General features: G+C 37.4%; 1 protein-coding gene across 3 annotated transcripts in view; it reads right to left on the bottom strand.

Moving 5' to 3' along the window:
- The window catches only part of drd3 (dopamine receptor D3), a 48,865-nt gene that overhangs the window by 4,632 nt on the left and 27,720 nt on the right, over nucleotides 1-16,513 (bottom strand). For 2 of the 3 annotated variants that reach the window (XM_015395310.1, XM_015395313.1), the window contains 3 exons: nucleotides 11,032-11,225; nucleotides 3,313-3,378; nucleotides 884-1,253 (listed from right to left, as the gene is read on the bottom strand). In XM_015395310.1, coding sequence (XP_015250796.1) covers nucleotides 884-1,253; nucleotides 3,313-3,378; nucleotides 11,032-11,225 — 630 coding nt within the window. The remainder of the gene's footprint in view (nucleotides 1-883; nucleotides 1,254-3,312; nucleotides 3,379-11,031; nucleotides 11,226-16,513) is intronic. The other variant, XM_015395312.1, reaches the window with a different exon arrangement.

Raw genomic sequence — 16,513 nt, 5'->3', positions numbered from 1 at the left:
CAGAGGTGAACAAACAGGCTCATAAGGAGCAAATGACAAAGGTGACAGGTTGGGGGTAATGTAGTGGGGGTTTATAGAGCTGGATTAGATTATCTAAGAATCTTCCAAGCTTTTAACATCTCACAGATAAATATTTACTCTGTCATCTTAAATATGAAGAGTAGGGCAAAACGGGAAACTGACCAAGATATGGCTACAAACCTAATATTGAGGATGTCTAATAAAACAATGTTTTAATTAGAAAATAATTTATTATTAGTGTCGCTTTTCAAGGAGTTTGTGACATATACACAGATAATAAAATGTTAAGGCTGCAGAGAATCTGCAGTTCACTTTGTAACTTGGACCTGAAGATTACTGAGAAATCAGGTTGAGTTTGGGAAAACGCGAGAAATTGGCCTAACAGAGATGTTCTTTTGTATATGTGCACGGCTCTCATTACCAAAACCAGTGTAATGTAATCCAGCATCACTGATTGGAGTTTTGTCAGGCATTTGCAATCCCAGGGTGAACTGGACAGAGCTTAAAATAACCTGGCTGGCCAGTGAAGTGAGTGTACAAGGTGTCCTGACTCCTGAACAACACACACTGCAGTCCTGAGCTCAGCCAAACCTCTTTTTGACATTTAAGCTTTTAATGCAGCTCTGCAAGAAATAAGGTTAGAGCACAGAGATTAAGTAAATACTGTTGTGCCGTCATGGCAAAAGGAGAGCTCCTGTGAGCCAGTACAAGAGGCAGAAAGGTTCATTAGGAAAAATGTTAAAGGAGCTGAAGTTGATTAAAGAATAGGGCTACTTTAAGAAATGTGTCTCCACAGTGTGCTCCCTTGACATTTACATGCTGGTTTTCTTATTTAATCCCTATTATGAAAGCGTTGACTCACCAAGCACAATGGCCAACATTTGAGTTGCCTTTTTCTCCCGAGCGTGCATGCTCCTGAATCGTTGGCTGGTATAAGAATGAGACATTGGCCGCAGCGACGTGTGCGTCCGACCATTTGTCAGATCCTTAACCTCGCACCCCATCCTGACAGGAGGGTGTTCCTGGTCATTGTCCACTGCATCCTGCCCTCTTTGGTCCTGCTCCAGATCCAAGTCAGTGCGGCCACAGGAGGCATGGCTGATGCTGCAGTAGTTTTGTGTGTCCACTGGGGGCAGCACAGAGTTCTCCACTGGTCCGGTCTTTGGGCGTTTGCCCCACAGGAAGCCTGAGAGCAGATTGGGCTTGGATGGACCTGATGGTTCAACACTCTGCTGAGGTGGAAAAAGGGTTTTCTGTCAGTGCAAGTGTTTTTTTCTTAACTCTTAAAGTGCACAAAAATAGTTATAAATAAGTGGCACATGAGAAATGATCAACCATAATAACAATCACAATTTGCATTCAGTAGCAGAGTATAAGATCTGTGCAGCATGTTTAGAATTTTCAGCTCATTGTTTTGGTTTTCCCAAGATCTTGATAAATTAGAAGTCAATTTCCTACTACAACAGACAGAAATCCAAAGTAATCTAACTCTGGTGAATTGGTAAAAAAAAAAGTCCCTTACAACTGATAAGTTAAAATGAAATGGTTTAAATATTTTTTTTACGGTATATTAATTGGCTGAAATCAACACTGATATAGCCTCCAGTGACACAATTGACTCCATGAAGCTCCAAAGTTAGATTTTCTAAGTAAAGTGGTTGGAAGTGTACAACAAGTGAGCCACATTATGTTCATTTTTATGGCTAACAGCTAATCACAACCCAGAATTCAGGTTTTCTAAAAATGTTAATACTTGATAAAACCAATGAAGTGAAAGGTTATGCTGTGCAGAACCATGAGGAAGACAGTCATAGCCTCTAGAGTCACACACAGATACATTCAGATCCAGGGCTACAACTACAGGTATTGCATTCCCTTTGTCAAGTCCCTCCCTAATAAAAAAAAAAAGAAACAAACAAACAATGAAAATCTTTTAGCATGGATGAACAAAAGAAGAGAGGGTTAAAACTGTTTCAAGGAAAGTATACTTTCATTTTATTTGGAGATAAAGTCCATTTGCATGGAGCCAAAATCACAAATATAATGGTAGTGGTATCACCACGCTTATAATGCCATCCAATTAACCTGACCTAAACCCCAGAGCAACAATGCTGACATGCTGAAAGTCACTATTAAAGCAACCAATTTAGCTGGGACTTTTCAAAAGAATGATATTTCTGTATTTTTTTTTTTATGTGTTATAATATGCAATCCATAATTATTCACATAAAGAGAGAAATCAGTTGAAGTATATTACATTGAGTCTATGTAGTTCAGCTCATTCAGTAAACTGAAAAAGTCTACTTTTCTGTGATTCTTTTCTATTCTTTTCTTTAATAGACTAAGAGGCACCTAAAATATATCTAGTAAACAGAAAAAACAATTGTTTCTTCAAAGGTAAATAAACTAAAAATTCTTTAAATTGTTTTTACAGATAGTTTTAATGCCCCAATGTATTAAAGAATAATCATTGAGGATTTTATATTCGATAATTGCACTTCATTGCCTTTGAATCAGGATTCTCTCTACCTGTGTGGAGTCTTTTAAATAACAAGAGTCCATTTGCCTAATTCCCCTTGGGTTCATTTGGTTATACTAGCAGATAATTGCTACTCCAAGCCAACAAAGTGTTTAATAAGGCTGAGAAAATTTGACTTTGCAGCTGATTCAAGCTGTTTTAGGAGACACAAACTTTTTTTTACACTGCAGCTCTACTTGGGCATTCAGCACACATCAGGAAGCGTATTATGAGCATTAGTAAATGCAGCCTTTTATTCCTGCAGCTTGTTCATACATCACCCATATAACCAAGTCTTCACCAGCTGCTTTAATTAGCCATTTCCTTCACGAGGAATAACATCAATCAATAAGGTTCAAGCAGTGCGGCAAAAAACAGAAACTTTCTGTTCTACTTTCTGACTCATATCAACTTATGTTTACCTCTAAGCAAAACTACAGATTGTTATTTGCTCAGCTTTCAAGCAGCCTGCAGGTTGTGCAGGTGCTGCAGTGCGTCATCCCTAGACTTTGCTTAGATGACAAGCGACCAGGTGACGTAAGAGCAAGCTACGCTTCAGAATTGCAATTTCAGACTCCCTCTCAGACCGCTGGGCTTGTAACCGCTCAGTGGATCGAAAGAGATCCTGAGTTTGCATGAAAATGCACAGACGGGGAAAAGGAAAGAATAGAAACAGAAGGACCTTGTTTAGTCACCGGGTCACAACAATCTGGGACTGTTACTAACTAGATTGTCATGCTTTCATTTGATCATAACCTGAAAACATCACTCACCACTTTAATCCTTATAGGTGATAAGTCTTGTCTTCCCTTAGGAGTTTCTTCCTGCAGACACGTCTCCTAAGAAAACAGAAAGGAGGTAAATAAATAAAACATTTTTTGGATGAATGCACAAAACCTCATCAGTATACAAGTAGCACATTTCTCCGCCCTTCACTCGAAACTCATCAATTCGGCTTGTCTTATCGCAGAGGACGGTTTTATTGGAATTCATGACAGGGACAGAGCAAATCAAGGAAACTGGGTTACTTGTCGTGTATGTTTTCATGCCGTCTGACTCCTGAGTCAACTCAATTAAAGCGCACTACAAACTTCATGATGCACACTATTGAAAATGTAGAGAAGATAAAGTTTGAAATCCCAAATAGGGAAGCTTATAACCTGCTGTGTAAGTTCAATTAAGACCGTCTCCTGACTTGGGACTGGGGTTGCTGAATCACCTATACAGAAAATGCAAAGAAGACAACAAAAAGAACCATAATCCATAACAGATGTATAGGATCAAAAAATGGAGATAAATATTCAAACCAAAGTTAATTTTTTAAACAAGGATGTCAAATTTATCTAATTACTGTGAGCATCATAACAACTCCAAGTAGTAGAATAAATAAAATTAGAAGATATACATAACTAAACAGGACAAATCTGATATAAAGTATCTCAGAGATTTAAATGGATAATAGGTTTGAACTCTGTCATCATCACTGGAACAGAGTTTAGATCCAGTTCCTAAGAGGAAAAACACTAGCTTCCTCCACTGTTTCACATTTATTTGGTGATATAAAAGTTATATAAAATTATTTAAAAATACATCTTTAGGAGGATGGGAGATAACCCAAAACTAACAGCCTTACGCTGGATTTATTTATGATATTTTCTACCACAGAGAGAAAAAAAAGTTATATTAGAAATTTTGCAGAAATGTTATCTTGCGTAAAAATTGTAAAGGTTTCAAAGTTGTAAAATTGTTAAAAAAATTATGTAGCTTCTGTACCTTTGTGCAAAAACATTTGCCCATTAATTAATTCATCAATTTGCCCATTGCTTGGTGTTTTTAGGTTATTTCAAATAAATGTTTCAGATAAACAGTCAGACAAAATGCATTTTTAAATGAGCAATTGATTTTTAAGGATAATAGGTTATTGAATCCAACTTGGGACCTGTAAATAAATAATTACCATCCCATCAACCCTGTTTAATCATTAAGTAACTGGGGTTGAAAGCATTTTAGTTCTATTTGAAAGGTAACTATACCAGGAAGAGTAGGATAGAGCCTAAACAACTCATCCAGTATGCCATAAATGAACCCAGAAAAAGAAAGAGGGCAAACTGAAATGGCCTTTAGCTAGAAAGAGAAAGAGGTTCTTCAGTTTTAAATGTTCCTTGAGTAGTTGATTACTTTTAACTATGGTATCAGTTGGTGTTTCTCCTTTTTATTTCACTAGTTGCTATGTTGCCTGGTTCATCTCATTCATAATAATAATTGAACTTTATTGATCTCACATTGGAGAAATTCAACTCTGCATTTCATGAGGCCCACAGGGAGCAATGTGGGGACCCAATCCCACAGACCCAGAATGGCAGTCTATGGGAGTGGGGTTCGAACTCAGAACCTCAGTATCCAAGCTCTATGCCCTAACCACTAGGCTGCCACTACCCTAAATCGATTATGCTTTATGCCTTGTTGGCAGACTGGGCTCTGTTTCCTAAATAAAACTATTTCCCTGTGTTATTTGATACAAAACCTCCAACATTTGCCTTTTTGTGATATTTTTTTGAGTCTTTGTTAAACTTTTGCTGTACTCAGCTTTCAACAAAATGTTCCCCTTCATGTAAGGCACATTTCAGTTAATTAGCCATATAAAGTTGAATAATTTCTTCCTTTTTCTTTTCAAGATCTTTCTACATTTGGGTCTTCTCCACAGTAATCGCTGCACATTTACATGCTAGCCTTGTCATAAACCATGAGGAATTTTCTGAAAAAAACAAAACGTATGTGCATTAAAACAAATAATACAGATTATGAATTTAACAGGTCAATCTTTCATATATCCAAAGAAAATTATTTCAAAGATATTTTTTAAAGAGAGTGAATTATAATATAATTCACTCTCTTTAAACAATAAAAATATTAAAAGTATTATATTTTTTTTGTTCTGTGAAGTTATAAGATACACTGATTGGTTTTAGCTTAGTGAGATATAATATATGTGCATTAGCTTAGTTTAGTGAGTCCCTCTTTTTTCCCTCCTTGGATTTTTTTCTTTTTTCTACTTTTTTTTTTTCACGATTGAATACTTAGGAGGTTTCAGCATAGGCCTAAGCTAATTTGAGTAAATAGAAACAAAAGCTTTGAGTTGAGAATTTCATTAATTAAATGAGAAATGGTTTTTAAACCAATCTAACTCCACTGATAAAGGTAAGTACCGCCAGAAATTGATGAGGGGTTGCGCCATCAAACAATTGCTTAAAATATACGAAGCATTTGTGTCAACAATTCATCTAACATCACCATTCATGGATTTTGTCCCCCTAATCTTTGCAAAATCCTTTTAAAGAACCAAACTGGAAGGATTTTGACCAATGTTGAAGGTCAGCCCCATGCAATTGGATTAAAGTCCAAGCTTTAAATGCTCAAGAGCATTCATTTCAACTGCCTTCCACTCTTTTTTTTAGCATTCCAGAGATGAACATGCTGCAGTGCTTTAGATCGTTTCCCTGCTGGGCAGAATGACCAAATTGTACTTGAGGTCACAAAGTAACCACCAGGCATTCTTCTTTAGGATTTTCTTGGAAATAAAATAGATTTTATCATCAGTTTAAAAAAGAAAAATCATGAAGCACCAGATGATTGTAGAACCATCACATTGTCACCACAATTTTTTAAAGTCTGCAAAATGATATATTCCTAAAATGCTGTTATATGCAAAGGTTTTTGCTATATTCTTTCTAATCAACTGAAATTTTCCAAAGAGGCTTTAAAACATTAACAGCACATCATCACATTGCAATCTAAGTCAAAAAATGTCTATTAAAGCTTACTTTAGTCAAATGAGAGACAGATCTGGTCATTCCATTTACTGTATCTGTCACGGCTCAGAACAGCAGAACCAGTACTTCAAAGCAAGACAGCCAGTGGGATTACTTTTATTAAGAACTTTGGATCTGCACTCACAGCAGCAAGGGTGTCTATTGTAGGAACCTCTGCAGACAGGAAAGACGGGTTAAAAACCAAAAGGAGACCAGATCCGGGCAGATGAAGGAGGGCAGGATAATCCAGAGGGTGAAGCCAAAGCCGGTGTAAAGGACATGCTCAGGATTCAGAACCAGGAGACAAAAGTTCGAAGAGGTTCCAGAGCAAAATCCAGATAAGAAACCCATCCAAGTTCGTTAAGCAGGCAGAATCCAGCAGTAATCCAAAAACAGGTCAGGCAAACAGATCAGACGGGAACAGGCAACCTCAGTGGTTGAGAGGCAGGCCAGGCCAGGATCAGGTAGTGAAAAACACTAAGGTAACACTGAATCACTCTCTCCACATATTTGTGAATAATCTCCACTGATAACCGGAAGCGGGCAGGTTAAAACAGATCAGACAGGAACAGGAGGGCTCAGTGGTAGAGAGGCAGAAAAGGAAATCAGAAACACTAAGGTACCGCTGGACACACTCTCCTCACTGGCTCGAGAGAAATAATCTGTCCCTGATGACTGGATGCAAGCACCTTAAATAGAGGAAGGAGTAGGTGGATCAGAGTTAGAAAGGTGAATTAAATTCATAATTAAGCCAGTCAACAGCGCCATCATGACAGTATCAACAGAAGAAAATCAGAACTCCGGCTTTCTTTTTTGTTTTATAACAATAAAGCCAAGCTTTTAACAATGTTCTTTATCAGGTCCACTTCAGATAAACCTGCTAAACTCCTAAATTGTCATTCTACTAAAGGTTAATCATTTTGTTCAGGTGAACTTACACTGATTCAAATAGCAAATTTAGCTGTTCATTTGGTAAAATAATTGAATCAAAAGACAAAATTATCATGGAAACTTTATTAGGCGTGAGCCTATTTTGGTCTATTTTGTCCTTTCTTGGCCCGTTTTTTTTTAATACTTAGTTTTATTTCATAACTCACTGAAGTTTAGCTTTTACTGTATATCTTCTGACAGTCACCCAGGCATCAAAGTTTGGCTAAAATGGCTTAGAGCTTCATGCTTTTTATTGCTCCCAACAAACCAGTATTGTGAACAGACCATTTAATTGCTGTTTTAATGTTGTGTCTGATCCCAGCGCACACTTTAGATTGAAATAAGTTAAACAAAGTGGCCAAAACATTATCACACCCTCTTGATTAAACATACTATTTTTAACTTGACGAGTCAATTTAAATTACCACAGCTTTATTTGGACAGACAGCCGTGTCCAGTGCTCATAAACGGTGCGTTACATTTACATTCCTTTCAGACCTCTGTTCCTCTGAACACTCCGCTGCACTCAGCTTACATTAACAAAGCTGCCTCGCACAAAATTACAGCAGTCTGACGATCTCACCAGAGAAATGTTTCATTGGAATGATCTGCTTGACATCACTTTTCAGCCCTTTTATCTGGAAATCATTTCTAAAACTTTCTAAATGTCAGAGCCAGAGCTTTTACACAGCGGGTGTTTAATGTTTTGCTAATAACATCCTTTCATTCATTAAACTTTCTTTTTAAGGTTAAGGAAATGCATCATTATTTTATTTTACAAGTTTACATTGAATGGGTAAAGTGAGTATATTTTGACTTAGATTAAGTTACACTTTTTTCATAGTACAGTATATAATCAATATTATTTTTCATTTTATTTAACATTTTTTTAATTATTTCATACTATATCTAATGTTAAAGGTGTCTATTCTAAAAATAATAAAAGTAAAAAAAAAAACAACAACTGTGTTTTCATCTGCTCATCAGAAGCCCAAGGGGATACATTTAAGAAGACGGGGGTCTGCAAAAAGACTACATCCTACTGAATGCTTCCTACTGGTCTGCAAGGTACTGCTAAGCAGTATTGCCAGCTTTGGTGAGGTTCCATTCAGTTGAGTTTTTTTGAACACCTTAGGCAGGGAAATATGCTTTGAGGCAGAATGCTGAAAGTTGGGCTGCTTTTTACAACATTAGGCACATTTTGTGTTTGTTAGTTTTAGGCTTTTAACATAAGATACAAGAAAGGCGGTCAGACAGATCTGTCAACCTTGTAGTGCTGTGTTTGTCTGCCTTAAGTTCAGGACAGGTGCAGTTATCCTACCTAATAATATGTTATCAACAACAACAACAATAATTTCTTCAGTAAAACTGAAGAAATGTTTGACACAACGGGGAAAGGGCAACAGGTCAATGCTAATGCTATTAGCATCCTTTGAAACATTACTATTAACTCCCAGGTGGACTGTGGTTTACCTTGAACAACATCCTCAAAACAACCCCCAAGCATTCCCCAGAAATTCAGTGAGGCTGCTCACTACTCCAACATACAGCTGTTCTGCGAGGGACCATCAATAAATATGCAAACTAACAGTGCTGACAAACAAAGTTGAATAATTTTCAATTATTGTGACCTGTTTACACAAAATGAATGTCAAATTATTATTTTAGACTATAAAGACAAGGCAAACTCCCTTTTGTCCAATTTTGATACATTTTCTATTTGATAAGATTGTCGCTTCAAAAGCTTCAAAATTTATACTTTTCTCAAACAGCTTTTAGGTTATGTGTGAGTGACACAAAACTAATGTCAAATCATTTTACTAGACCTGACAGACGATCTTGGCTTATTTATCACTACTGTGGCTACTAAACATATCATTCCAACTTTCATGTAAAGCCCTCTAGTTGGAGGGCTGAACATGAGGTGGAGGCTTGTGTGCAAACTTTGAGTCACACTTGGATATATGAAGGAAGATGGCTTGGATTTATGTGTGAATATGGTTTTATAAATAGTTTTATACCATTTTCAAATGTTTGGCGTACAAACACTTTCAGTCTGTGTGTTTTAATAATGACAACTGTGGACTTGGATTACAATGCACAAGTCCAGAGAAGTGTTACACACAGAGATCTCAACCACTGAGGCCGTGTTTTCTTGACATTCATCAGGAAAATGATGCTGTAATCTATATCAGAAGGATAAAAAAACAAATGGACTCAGGAACAGTTAATTTCCCAAAGCTATGTAAGCGATCGCCCCCACTGCCCCACTGCAGTCACCCACATTCCATCATACTTTCAAGTTGACACACTCACTTCTTCTCAGTGAACAACATCATATAAACACTGAACACCCTTGCTTACGATCAAATAAAACCACCTGCCAATTTTATAATCAGTTTCAGCACAGCTGCACTTTATATAAGCACTAAATGCTACAAATCTATGTCTATATTGTCTTCCAAGGATGAAGGAGAAGGATGTTTAATATTTAATACTTTTTGTACGCCTTGAGGGCACTTTTTTAATTACATTTTTGGGGTCATCTCTAAGAATGCTAATTTTTCTCACATATGCATTCTTAGCAGGGGTCTGACAAAAATTTACTATAGGATACCCCCCACCCCCACTCCCAAAAAAATGGACAAGACATCTTAACTGGATTGAGAAAGAAGACAACTAGTAAGTTAAGATCCGGTATTTTCCATTTCATACTGTATATATCAAAGCATTAATATTGTGTTGGTGTGGGGGTAATTTCAATTTATCCATGAGTGCTCGTTGAAAGAGCTTAGTGTTTCCTACCCTAATATAATTCACAATCACAAATGATTCACAACGACAAGTCAACATTTTCCCTAGTTCACATAATCAATAAGGAGGAGCTCCTATCTGCTTGCTGGGTTCTCTTGTCTGTTCAACTCAAAATGAAAGACCTTCATTTTATCGAGTTAGTCAAGATGCTGTACGTAATGTGGAGCACCTAACAATGGCATTGGTGTCCATGGGTCGAGCAGATCCTCCAGAGAGGCTTTAGATTCGGCGAGTATCAATGATTACTCCAGGAGCTGCAGCTGGATGATGGTCACCTCCAGCAGTATTTTCCACAGAATAAGGACATAACATGTGTCAAGGGATGAAATCTGCTGTGAGTTTTTGAATGAAAAGAGCTTAGTCTCCGCTGCGCTTCTTCACCTTGCTTCACAACCAGAGTCAGTCCCTGAGTAGTTAACGCAATGAAAATTGAGAGAACATGTCATATTGTTGAAGTCGCTCTATTTGCAGATCCACTGCACAAATTGCAGTTTTGATTTGCTCCATTTGCCCAGTCAGTATCATTCATATCACTTGAAATGCTATCTTCACAATGCAGACTGCTAATTTGCTCCTGATTGTGGCTTTAAATAGCGAAACCATTCGCTCCATTCATTTCTGTTTACTGCAGTACATTTACGAAAATTTCCTGACCATATTCGTACATTTTTTCTCTATTTCTGATTAAATCAATATCAATCATGAATCAGAATAAAAGAGAATGAGTGAATTAAACCTGTATGAGTGAAAAATCAGAAAAATACATATTGATCAAAACAAAAAAATGCGAACAGCAAAAATTATCCATTGCTGTTTATCTAATACTAATATATATATTGTATAGAAGCTATCTTTAAATGCCATTATCAAAGAGTTCTGCTAAAGGAAAAAGCACACTTTTGAAAGTAAACCATAGGAAAAGGTATGCATTAAACTTACCATTGAAGGCTGAGTGGAACCAGGCTGAACTTTTCCGCTTGCCTGTCCGAAGGCGATCCTTTTCCTCCTCATCCTGAGGAAGACGTAGATTCGGATATATACCAGCAGAGTGACGATGAACGGCAGGTAGAAAGACACCACGGAGGAGTATATCACAAAGTCAGGGTTTGAAATAGAGCACACCAAAGGATCATCTGTGGTAGAAAAACAGGGAAAGTGTCTGTGCATTACACAATTTGTCCAGAGAGTTTGAAGGCCTAGTTAAGCAAAAGTGTGATTTTCTGGTATCAAGAAGGTGGATAACACGGACACGTCAAATAAACGCAAGTTCAAAGAAGGCATCACCTATCCTGAAACAAAATATAAATGTTGTCAGTAAGATATGGCAGATTTTTTCTCCTTTTATACTCTTCACCGAAGTAAATCAGTCTACAGTCATCAGTGCATTTAGTGCGTAGTCACATTTTCCAACCCAGTTTGTAATGTTCCACTACCTCTGAACAGCTCTTCTTTAGGATTACTTTTTATTTATCTCCGTCCATCTTTGCAGCATCTTACACTTTCTTATCTGCCCCTGCTGAGGAAAAGCAACCAGACAGCATGATTCTGTCATCACAATTTTCCATTCATCTTGCTTTTTTCAGCTGTTATAGCATGCAGTTTTAGCAAAGTCTACAAAAACTCTGTTCACTTTGCCAAGCGTATGATAAATTTATCTCTCTTTAATCTACCTTCTGTAGAGCTTTCTAGTTGTGACTTTTGAGCTGCTTCCATATTTATGGGATGCCACAGCAGGTCATAACAACTTATTCAGTCTAGGCAAAGTTTTCACACTGGATTCCACTTCTGACATTTGAGATTCACACCCTGACATTACAGTCAGAGGCTTAAACCACTTTACCATGGGGATGGTAACTTGTGCAGAATAGTAACTGTTAGTTGTTTATCTTTTGTTTTGACCCTTCATGTACTTCGATATTAGGGAGCATCACAGCCCCAGGATCATGGGATCCCGCTTAAAGAGCTACAGGGCATCAGTTCCAGTAGACCTGTGACCTTGATTCTTTATGCTCTTTGATATTGTGCATATGAATGATTTAACAGTAATGCATCATGAATTCAAGATACGAATATGCAGCAGAGCATGTTATTGAATTAAAATTCCAGAGTTAAATCTCCACAAGGTGAGCTTATATAATTGTAATTTAAAGCAATTTGGCAATAAAGAAGGGCCGCCTCTTCAGCTTTTAAGTGAACAATATGTCTGGTCTCTGAAACTGGCTCCTATTTTTGATTTATATTATCAAGTCATTCAAGCTGTCAGTTACGCTGCTTTTTCTTCCAAGTTGTTAATTTTCATTGCATTGCACTCAAAGAAAGACAAAACGTCTGAGCCGTGATGTGAACCCACCAATCTAGCCATCCATCCAACACATAGCACCAAATGGCAAAGTTTCTGCAATCAGTACTTGTTTTATTATTTGATTATGATTACAGTGGGGAAAAGAAAATGCGTTTAATTGAAGCAGTCTGTTATTATGTCTGTCATTATTTTTAATTAAACAGTTGTGCACATTCACTTCTGCTTTTTGATAGGCACTTAAGATGTTGCACAGTAATCTATTGTTTGGATGTGGGTTACTGTTGTAAGTATACTATCATGTTTGTCATCAAGGAAAATATGAGTGATTAAGAGTGTGTTTTATGTCTAAATATAAATAACAAATCATAAAAAAATTTCAAATAAAGAGTCTTAAAAGTTTGAAGCACATTAGTGAAGTAGCTTTTTAGAACCACTTTTTAATGCAAGTCATTTTTGTTAAATCTTTTTCATTTTTCTCTCAAACCTTTGTCTTCAAAGTCCCGAAGAATATATTTAGAATGAGCTTTATTTAAGAACTTCAACTCTTACTAAACTGTGTGTCAGGTGTGATCAAACCTTTCCATATGGATAAGTGAGCAGCTTGTAGCTAACGATGGAGCATTCTGAGGTTAAGGGTCCTATGGACCCAGATGATTGGTGCTTTTAAACTGAACACTTTTCCTTCCCGGAGCAATTGATTTACATGTTATACCTATGGAGAAAGTGGCTTAGGAGCGCAGCAAGGCAAAATGAGGAGAAGCTAAAAGAAGGATGCTATTCTAGCAAGGCAAATATGTTTTTGATGACTCTCAATCTGCATAATCTGTTAGTTCAATCTCTAACGTTATGCTCTCTCTGCTTTTTCTCGTAGTAGCTTTGTCTCGTCTATTCCTGTTTGGCTGTGACGCCATCCTGGAGAGAAATATCAGCTGTACTACTGCCATCAACATCCTTGTTTATAGATGCTGGAGATCGGCCTGTTTTTCCAGTGTAGTCCTGTTTCTCTGACCATGACTGGCTGGATGTGCTCTCTTCAGCCTCTGACATGGGAGCTGGCTCGGAGCTCGTCTGCCTGGCTGTGTGTTTCCTGGACGGGGCAGCCTTTTACAGTTGCCTTTTATATCTGCTTCTGTCTCCTTCAACCCCAGTCGGCCTCAGCAGATGGCCGCTCACACTGAGCCTGGTTCTGCTGGAGGTTTCTTCCTGTTAAAAGGGAGTTTTTCCTCTCCACTGTCGCTACAAGCACGCTTAGTGTGAGGGATTGCATTTGAGTCAATGAGTCAATGCAATCAACTGGTTTTCCTTAGATAGAAAACTAGGAATCAAATTGACTGTATGATCTGGTTGAACTGTAAAGTTCCTTGAGATGACATGTGTTGTGAATTTGCGCTATAGAAATAAACTGAATTCAATTGATTTGAATTTAGTGCCACCTCCTCCTCCAAGGGTCGGAAGCCAGTGGATGAAGGTTAGGAGTAAAGAGAAAAATCTCACGCTGATATTGCCTACATTTACAGTGAAGATTTGTTTACTCCAAAGATCTGAATGGCTGTGTACATAGACACTAATCGGAAAGGCGATTGGCAAATCCACCTCTCTCTTTTGGAATGAAAATTCTTTGCAATTGGACTGAATTTAATTAGACAGAATTGTCAGTCTGACATGTTTACATTAAACATTTTTTGATCTAATCAGGCCTTTAATCCCTGTTTTTTTCCATGTAAACGTAGCTAGTGGTTTAGGAGGGAGTATATTTTCCAAATGTTTGCAGAAAGAAACTCTTTTGGACAAGATTTGGACATCTCTACTCCAATTTGCTCCATTTTAGTCCTGACTGCATGTTACAGCTCATCAGCCTTCTAGAACATCAACACCCATTTCAAGCACTGTTCTGTATATAGTACTTTCGCCAGCTGACATCCTATAAACTCTAACAGGCTGCAACCCCGCAGCATGATGCTATCAGCACCTTCACTTATGAAGACAAGTGATTGTACTACATTTTATTTTACGGTATTAAATTTGAGAGGTTGAAAATAAACATACTTCAAAAAGGTTTGCATAAAAATTGTTGAAAACATGCCTTGTCTATTCTTTTTGCATTTCCATATGATACTTTACGTTGTATTATTCTGAGTTAGCTTAAAGACCGAAGAATGTATTGTCCAATTGAGTTTATAAGAGAGAAAAGGAGTACAGACAGTTTTCAAAGGTACCTTCAGCATCATTGAAGTGTTGTAATACACTGTCCTTCAGTACTTGTTCTACAAGAGAAAACATGTAATGTATAGCTATATTTGTGATGGCGTAATTGTTTGCCCTTTAATGTCAGCACTGAGAAAATTAGAAATTGTATTCTTTTTTTTCTTATGCGAAGGCTATTTCACCAGGAACTCAGATTGGGAAAAACCTTTCAAAGCCTGATCGTTTTTCCCTCTTTCCTTTACTCTACTTTCACTCATATCCTCAGCAACATTTCGTTAACATTGTAATAAACCCTGTCAGCAATATAAACATACAGCATTGTAACCTGCTATTTTAACACCATAAACATCGTCTGCAATCTTGTTTCGGAAATTGACAAAGGTCGGCACATTTTCACACAGGATAGACAATGTTTCACACTGGTCTGCAGCAATCCAGCCTCTGTTACAGGGGCCATAATCTAAAGCCTAAACAAATGACAGGCCAAAACTAACTTTTCAGCAAAGGTTATGGAAAAGGCAGCTTATGATTAAACTGTCAAGGATCCAGGTTTTTTTGCTTTCTTTTTTCTGTCTCACTGAGAAGGCAGGTTCATACTGAGTGTAGTAACACAGTAGCTGTATTGCACATCTCTTCGGGCTCATCATTGGAGCTTAAGAGGAGCTGTCTGCAGGTCATTCCACACCTGAGTGTATATCCTAAGGTTACCTGGTTTCTATCCTGTAAAAGGATCAAGCCATCTAGCTCCCCTTCACCATAACAGTAAATATTTGGAAATCAGGCTCCATGACCGACGACCCCTAGGCTAATAATTTCCTCTTTTTTCATAAGACTTCTACCCTCCAAAGAACCTCTTCCCATCTGTGTTAGACAGCTACCCTGGACCCTGATTACTTCCTCCTCATCACCAGACAAACTATGTTATGTTATTTATTTGTCCTCCTTCCACTAGTGATGTCCTCTAGAACTGCAGAAGCAATTTTATACTTAAACTTTGCATTCTAATTGGGATATTTATACACATTGGTTAGAAAACCACCTAACAGAAACTGACTTCTTAAAAAATGAACTGGCTCTAATTAATTTTCTGTCAGTTTTTCAAACAGGGCGCACTAAATTGGTAAAGATTAGAACTGCTGTCTGTTTGAACAGGAAATATCCTTGATTTGGTGTAACTAAATCTCAGTACAGAGACTAAGAGGCCAGTTGAAACTGTCTGGTACTGAACTAAACTAGTCTAGATCTTATATTGCAGAACTGTTGCAATTTAGTAATAAAAAAAAAATCTATTAATGGCCCTTTCTTGTAGAAATCCCCATCCTTCATTCTGGGACAACTTTGACCTGTTATCTGCATTCCCTGATTGGATTGACATATCATATATATGCTGGTGATAAAGTAAAGACCTCTAATTTACCAAATCACTCCAATATATTTATTTTTTCAAACAAAAATAATGACTACAAAAACAGGAGACCGAATAGGTTTGTTTCAGTTTGGAGAGAAATGCATCATATCAGGTCCTTTGTCAAATAATGGCTTTTAGTCCCTTTGTAAAGAGACCATTTCCAAATTGGCCTGAAAGGAAATATATAATCGGGGGATTAAATTTAATTTTAAAGTTGCTTATCAGGTCTGTGCTTTCAGGACCAGCAGACCCTAAAAACTTCTGTCAGTCAATGAGCCTGATAAACTCTGTGCAGAGAGACATACTTCCCTCTATGCTTCTTTTCTTTACAGTTCGATGTTTTACTGTTCTTGTTTGTTTTTACATCACTTTGCAGGTGGTGAAGCAGACTGGAGATGAATTATCATTATCTCCCTTTTATCTCCTCTTTCTTTCATCTTTTCCCCTTTTTTGTTTTTCATTTCCTGTACTACGTACATTGCAGTGTCCATATAATCTGTAATATT

The sequence above is a fragment of the Cyprinodon variegatus genome, unplaced genomic scaffold (assembly GCF_000732505.1).
Source record: "Cyprinodon variegatus isolate N-32 unplaced genomic scaffold, C_variegatus-1.0 Scaffold736, whole genome shotgun sequence".
Lineage (NCBI taxonomy): Eukaryota > Metazoa > Chordata > Actinopteri > Cyprinodontiformes > Cyprinodontidae > Cyprinodon > Cyprinodon variegatus.
Note: the sequence above shows the minus strand (reverse complement) of the source record. Positions and strands in the feature narration are given on the sequence as shown.